This window comes from Thermobia domestica, chromosome 15 (genome assembly GCF_964235325.1).
Source record: "Thermobia domestica chromosome 15, izTheDome1.hap1.1, whole genome shotgun sequence".
Classification (NCBI taxonomy): Eukaryota; Metazoa; Arthropoda; class Insecta; order Zygentoma; family Lepismatidae; genus Thermobia; species Thermobia domestica.
This window is the reverse complement of record NC_137468.1, coordinates 161,513,356-161,520,713: the sequence shown is the minus strand read 5'-3', so window position 1 is coordinate 161,520,713 and position 7,358 is coordinate 161,513,356. Positions and strand designations below refer to the sequence as shown.

Sequence of the window (7,358 nt, the reverse complement as noted above, 5' to 3'; positions counted from 1 at the left end):
CGCGAGGACGTATTGCTGCCTCAAGTGAGAGCCACAGTGGGCTTCCCCTAGCACGTCATCTCATTGCATTTCCTGTCATCTTCATTGTCAGAGTCGTCTAACATCTCAAGGGATGGCATCAGGTGGCCATCCGGGACTACCGCCGTTACCTCCGGGTCCGTCTATCGAACCTACCTCGGTGGGTAAGAAGGCCGACCGCAGACAGCAAAATACATCTCAAGGCAAGAATACTGGTAGATCCCGCTCTCGTACACCGGATAAAGCCAACAGCACTTCTCATCAACCACCGACTAAACGCCATCATACTGTAAGTGATTCTGAACAATCTGTCAGTTCAATGAATCTAGACGACGACAAAGAATTCCCATCTATTCAGGATACCTCCAAACCGTGTCTGTATTCATTTCTGCTCACCAATTTTGACACCAAGTTTGACAATACAAAGCTAGCCTTCCAACAACTTGTAAAATATCTGCCACGTGCTTCTGTAGCACAGATAGTTCGCACTCGAAACGGAATCATTTTCAAATCTTACGATTCTACTTTCTTAACTACTGTGCGAAATAAGTGCAGCTTTGAAATTTTTGGAAAGCACGCCAATATGAAGCGCCTCGAACCTAAGACATTTCGTCAAGCACCGCCACCACGTAAAACACCGGCTCTTTCGGTTGTCATTAGAGGGGTTGACCCTTCTCTAACCGACGACGAGGTCATGGAAGAACTTACTCTTGAGGGACACTCCATTGTAAAATGCCTTCGTATTAAAAACGATCAAGGAGCTACCTATATGGTACGAATATTAACCAATTCTCAAACCACTATTGATGATCTTCTTACTCATGGCGCCCTCATCTATAAAAAGAAACATCGCGTAGAGCCATCGAAATCGCCGCCACCTTTACCATTAAGATGTGAGCGCTGCCAAGCATACAACTCACATCCAACATCGAAATGCACGCAGCCAAGCAAGTGTGGGTACTGCAGTGGAAACCACGAAACGAAAGCTTGCAATAACCTAACGAAGCCACCTCAATGCTCTACGTGCCCGGAACAACACCCCACATATAGCTATCGCTGCAAAGCACGGCCAACGGCCGAACCTTTAAATCCGGAGCTCACTGTTCCGCTGCGACCCGTCCTGCCTGACATTCAACACAATGTACCACCCCAACCTCTTGGCGAAGCAATTTCCATCCATCAACTCCTTTCGTTCTTTACCATCGCATTGCAAAATATTCATCCTTTTCTACGTCAACATATTCTCCAGGTGGTCAATCACGCAGCCCGCATCATCTTTAAATATTCTTTCCAAGCTACTTACTCTGGACCTCATGTCTATTTTCATGCCACCCCTCTTGACGAATTACATGTCTCCTCCGACACTTCCAACACTACTCCTGCACCTTAATCATGGGTATTTCATTACTGTTTCTTAATATTCGGTCACTTACTTCCCAGTACACTCTCTTCGAACAGCTACTTCTAGAAGAAACTATTCAGGCTTTCCTTCTGAACGAAACTCTCCTTACTCCATCTATGACGTTCAGGATACCTCGCTATACCCTACTCCGTTCAGATTCTACCATTGCAGCACGCCGAGCAAACGGAGGAGTGGCCATTGGCTTCCATCCTTCGATTAGTCACCGCCAATATCATCCAGCATTGATTAATGTTCCAGAGTATCTCATTACTACGTTGTACTTCCACTCCCTTTACGTTACCATAGCTACCATATATGTACGCCCTGGACATCCCATCCCACGCTCATTCTTTCTTTACATCTCCAATAACTTTAAATATTATATCATAATGGCCGACATCAATATTCACAGCCGTCCAGCTAATCAGAAACAAAGCTTCCTTGACTTCATTACTACTCATACCACCGGCCATGTTTTTGATATACCTAAAGCAACCAGACCCATCACGAATACCACACCTGACGTAGTTATTTCTTCTGGCAATCTCTTCCAGCGTTGCACAATTGAAGTGCTCGATTCCATAGGTAGTGATCACCTTCCTATCAAACTTCATATCGATCAACCGCAGGCTCCTACTCTTCGTTTGCTCCCTGAACCTCGTCGTGTTCCACGATTTGATCAAGTCAAGTGGAATGACTATCGCACTACTATTGCTGAAGATTTGGTTACCATCGAGCCTCCTACTACCGAAGATGATCTCTACGCACGGGTCTCTGAAATCACTCATTCCATTCATCACGCTTCTGACCTTCATATACCCACAACTGAAATAACCAGGTACCAACCACGTTTACCGCCAAACTACCTACCTCTCATACATCGTTCTCGCGAATTCTTTCGCGAATATCAGCGCACTGGTAACCTAGAAGCTCTTCGTCATCATCGCCAACTTCAGCGCACTGTACGTAACTACGTCAAGGCACATAAGCTTCGCAACTGGGTGAAGACGTGTAACAACTTAGCTGAAACTTCACACCCTACTAAGTATTGGAAGCGATTTCATATGTTGACTGGGAAGCTTACTCGCACACCATATCCGCTGTTAGTAAATAACCAACCATTACACACAGACGAAGAGAAAGCGAACGCCTTTGCAGACCACCTGCAGACTACCTTCACCCCATTCCCATCTGATTTTGTTCAAAGACATCCTACTGATCGCTTGAACTTATCATCTTCATATCTACAGCCCAGCGCAGCACACATTCTTCCAGACGACAATCCTCTCACAGCTCCAATTTCTACATCTGATATCGCCACCGTCGTAAACCGCAAGCGCAACACAGCTCCTGGTATCGACCACATAACTTATCGTCATATCAAAGAGGCTCCTTATTGTCTTCTTCTGCTTCTTTCATATATATATTCTTTTATTCTCCGGACCGGCTACATCCCCTGTGACTGGAAGACTTCTTCCACTCTCATGTTTCTTAAGCCCAACAAACCTCCAGATTCTGTTGCTTCTTACCGTCCAATACAATTAACCTCCGTTTTTAGCAAAATTCTTGAGCGCATCATTGTCATCAGACTACATCACCATCTTTCTCAATATAATCTCTTGCCTGTACACCAAGCTGGTTTCAGACCTAATTTCAGCATCAATGATCAATTGCTCAGACTTCTCAACCTAATCACAAATCATTATAACACTGCTCGGCCTTCATGCCTTATTCTTTTTGACCTAGAGAAGGCTTTTGATAAAGTGTGGCATTTAGCCCTCATGTTCAAACTTCACCGTTTTAGGCTTCCACTCTGCTACCTCCGTTTCATTTTCCATTTTCTTTCTAACCGCCTATCTTATGTTACCATCAATAGTTCTTCATCACATCCGATCTTTATCCATTCTGGTGTACCTCAAGGCTCCGCTCTCTCGCCTCTTCTATACCTTCTGTTTGTAGCCGATATGCCAACCCTTCCTCCCAATGTTCATACTTTTCAATATGCAGATGACACTGCCTTTCTTTGCACAGCCAGAACTATTCAACAAATCAATTCTGCACTCCGCCTAGCAATAGACTCTTTTCTCCGATGGTGTGCTAAGTGGCGCCTTCATATAAACTCGACTAAGACTCAAGCTATCGTCTTCATACCACCTCGAAAACGTTCGCGAGTTCAGAAAAACCCCAATCTACTTAATCTAGAGGTTCATGGCACACGAATATCACCTACTAAACAGGTTACCTATCTTGGAATCATAATCGATCATCACTTAACTTGGCGGCCCCATCTTCAAGCAATCATTCGTAAAGCGTATGCTCGGCTCAATTTACTAAAACGTCTAGTTGGTACCACATGGGGATTGCAACCCACTACAATCCTTAATACGTATAAGGTATTCTTACGTCCAGTTCTAACTTATGGTCATCCCGCTTGGGTTGCTGCACTACCTTTTTTCTATCAGAAATTACAAGTTCTTGAAAGGCACGCATTTCGTCTGGCTTATAGGATCAAGCTTCCCAGTCCGACACAGGAGCTTTACGACCGTATCTCTTTTCCTACCATTCTCCGTCATCTTGAACAATTGCGACTAAAGTTCATCACAAACCGGTTTCAGCAACGTCATCCATTACTTCTAGATACTATGGATGCCGACCGCCACTATGATTTAGGATATCAATTTTCTACTTGCCCTCTATCCCTACTCTTCGCTTTATATCTCAAAACCATTCCACCAGACCATCCAGATCATTTTGTCGCTTCAGCTTATTCTTCTGATCACCTTCCATTTCATATATCACCTACATATGCTGCACCGTAACCTATTGTGCTAACAGGGCTCCACTTGTCTACATTACTGTCCAGAGCAGCCCCTGGACAAGAAGATAATCTGCATTCGTCTCACTAACATATCCTTGTGTTGTCCTGTCATATGCACTTCATTGTCATTTTTTTCCCAGTCCTCATGATTATGAACAAAGTTCATAATGTCCAATGAAATTGAATAAAATGCAATAAAAGCAATAAACTGAAATTATGATCTAAATAAAATAAATGATTCCTTCCGCTTACTCTTACTTCCCATAGACCACCTCCAATATCCTTCCTTCCCCAGTCTCTGCACTCCTCACCCCGGATAGAGGGCGTAACCCTCGCAAGGGAGCTAGCCTTCGGCTAGCACTAAAAAAAAAAAAAAAAAAAAAACGCTCGTAAATGTTACTGTAGTATTTTAATAGATAGTTAAATTGCCACACAGATGCCGGAGGAGGGCATTTATTTTCAGAGTTAGTTGTTTGGCTTGTTTTAAAAGTACAAGCTTCTAAATTCGAACGTAAAAATGAAACGTTAAGGTTTTAGTATTTAAGTACTCGCACCCCCAGTTGCATAGCACTGCCCTAAGGAACATTACTGACATGCCTAGTACATTCCTGGCACATGCCAATGCCAAGTAAATGTGTCAAGTACATACACGGTACGTGATATACACATAATAGATACATTCCTCGGTATGTGTCATGCACGTACTTTTGGGCGGAAGTAACCTTATTCCTTACATGTGTATTTCACATGATTGCTCTATTCACGTACCTATCATGTACATTCCAATGTACCTCGAGGAACATTCTTTACACATGATCAGTATGTACTTGTGTTGGGTGGGCAGTTGATAAAATTATATAATGTGCATACCTTAAATGTTGTTTTATATTATATATCATGTCCACGCGCATTCCCGTATCCACGGGAGGGCTAAGGGGCCCGACTCTCTCCTAAGTTTTGTTGATCCACCTAAAATTTTCACGGCAGATTTGCAAGTGAACTATAATATGGTTGGATCGGACTCCCTAACTTCTATCACCCCCTACCGTGAAAATTTTAGAAGAACCAGTGAAAATTTAGGGGGTCCGGTCCACCCTAGCCCCCCCCCCCCCGTGGAGACGGGCCTGTGACAGACTAACATGGTCATAGCTGCCGAAAGCTCAGAAATCTAATTCCTAACCTAACCTAACCCCCGAAAAACATCAAATACTATAGATACTTGTGTTTTGTCTGCACCAGGAGCGCACTCACAATGACTCCACCCAGTTGGGGTCCCTTCAATCTTTCTACTTTGAACCCCCTCTCCCCAACAAACATTCCACGGGGAGTACACCTGTTGTGTACAGTTTACTTTTTTAAGACATTAAATGTAGGAGGAAATTGTCACGGTTGTTCCACAATCCAAGTTCTTTTTTTTCTCCAATCCAATGAATAACCTTCTAATTTTGCATTACCTCTAGATGTTATTACCACATTTCTCTTTTAAATTAACGTATAGTGTTTTGTTATCGCCATGTGATGATTATTCCACACGTTGGCAACTCTGGCTCCTCCTACAAAACTTTCCGAGAACTTTGTATACATTAGGAGATAGTACCAGCGCGCACTATCAGATGGCGCAGTGTGCATTCTTTCAGTCTGAAATAAAGATTGCCAGTAGCACAATTTTACTGCAAAATGAGACAGAATCGTAGTGTCCACTACGCGGTATGTTTCTTGTATTAAAGGACTTCATTCATAGGGAAAATAAGATGAAATAAAAAAAAGCTAATTATCTCTGTGTCTTAAAGTCCTTGTCTCAGGAACCACGGAAAAAATAGTGTTGACACACTTCAATGTTCATTTAATGATCCTTTAAAAAAATATTAGTAATACTTCATATCGCTGGTTATTGAAGACGCTAGAGGACGTAGCCTTCTATAACCCTCCGCTCTGAATCTTTTTAGGGAATCAATTTCCTTTTTTTACAAAAAGCTGAACGCAAGCCGCTAATTGGGGCCGCAGTGGCTCAGTGGTAGAGCATTCACCTCTGGTGCATCGGGTCCTTGGTTCGATCCCAGTCGCACCAAGTGAGCTTTGTGGTGGACAAACACCGTATGCGTAGGTTTTCTCGGGGTTCTCCCGTTTCCTCCCACTTTCTTCATTCCACCATTTTATTCATTTCTCATTCATCACCATTTGCTTTAGCCCAGCAGGCATAAAAGTGGAACGTAAAACTTAATTAATTAACGTAAAGATTTAATTTAATTTAATTTAATTTGCAAGCTGCTAATTTGGGTTTCTCCCATATTCCATATTAAAAAGAGAAGTTGCTCAATACTAAAACACGTTCTACATGTACAGTACCGGTGTATAACATGCAATTCTCATGATCCGTTCTAAACAAAGTAATTAAATTAAGTTAAACTATAGGGGTGTAATATAGATATGACATAAAAAGTAAAACGTGTAGTTTTTTTAAAACAAATAAAAATGTACGTTTTTAAAAATGGAGTATTTTCTCTTTTTTCTCACGTTTTTGCTTCCCTTTCTTCAATTTTACTCAAAACCTAAAAAACAGAAAAATAATGAAATCAAAATAAAACAGTTTATGATCCGCCCAGTTCCAAAATGCCCCTTGTCCATTTTTTTTTTTTTTTTTAACTCATGCTTTCTGCTTGGTTAATATCTAATTTCAGCTGATTTATTGCGTTTAATGCGTTTACATATTAATTTTACAAAACTTATTTTGCTTATTTTCAGGTTTAGATGTTAAGATGATTAAAAAAAAAAGGTTTCCCGAAAGATTTGTAAAATGGACAAGAGCCGTTTTGGGAACGGACAACACATATATCACAGTGTAGACGGCTGAATCATTTGGAATGAATTTTCTGTACATAGTTAATTACTTGGTGAACCCGAATTTCATCACATAACAATTAAAAGACACTGAAACGTTTTTATTATTTTTTTTTCAATTAAACTATAATTTCTTTAATTTTTTGGTTAATAATGACATTTACTTTTGGGCCTAACTTACTTAGATACGTAATAACACTTGATATCTAAGGTGATTTCTACAAGGAAAACTAAATATCCAAATCCTGCAGAACAATTCAGAAGTTTCTATATTATAATCTC

At 41.3% G+C, this 7,358-nt stretch overlaps 1 protein-coding gene across 1 annotated transcript; it reads left to right on the top strand.

Moving 5' to 3' along the window:
* Positions 1-1,410: 1,410 nt before the first annotated feature.
* On the top strand, positions 1,411-6,986 carry LOC145671690 (uncharacterized). Its single transcript, XM_081740890.1, has 2 exons — positions 1,411-2,745; positions 6,981-6,986. The coding sequence occupies exons 1-2, from the start codon at positions 1,411-1,413 to the stop codon at positions 6,984-6,986; spliced, it is 1,341 nt and encodes a 446-aa protein (XP_081597016.1).
* The last annotated feature ends 372 nt before the right edge of the window (positions 6,987-7,358 follow it).

What these genes read in the sequence shown, in the direction of transcription:
- LOC145671690 (XM_081740890.1), top strand. Translation starts at nt 1,411, where the DNA reads ATGGGTATTTCATTACTGTTTCTTAATATTCGGTCACTTACTTCCCAG.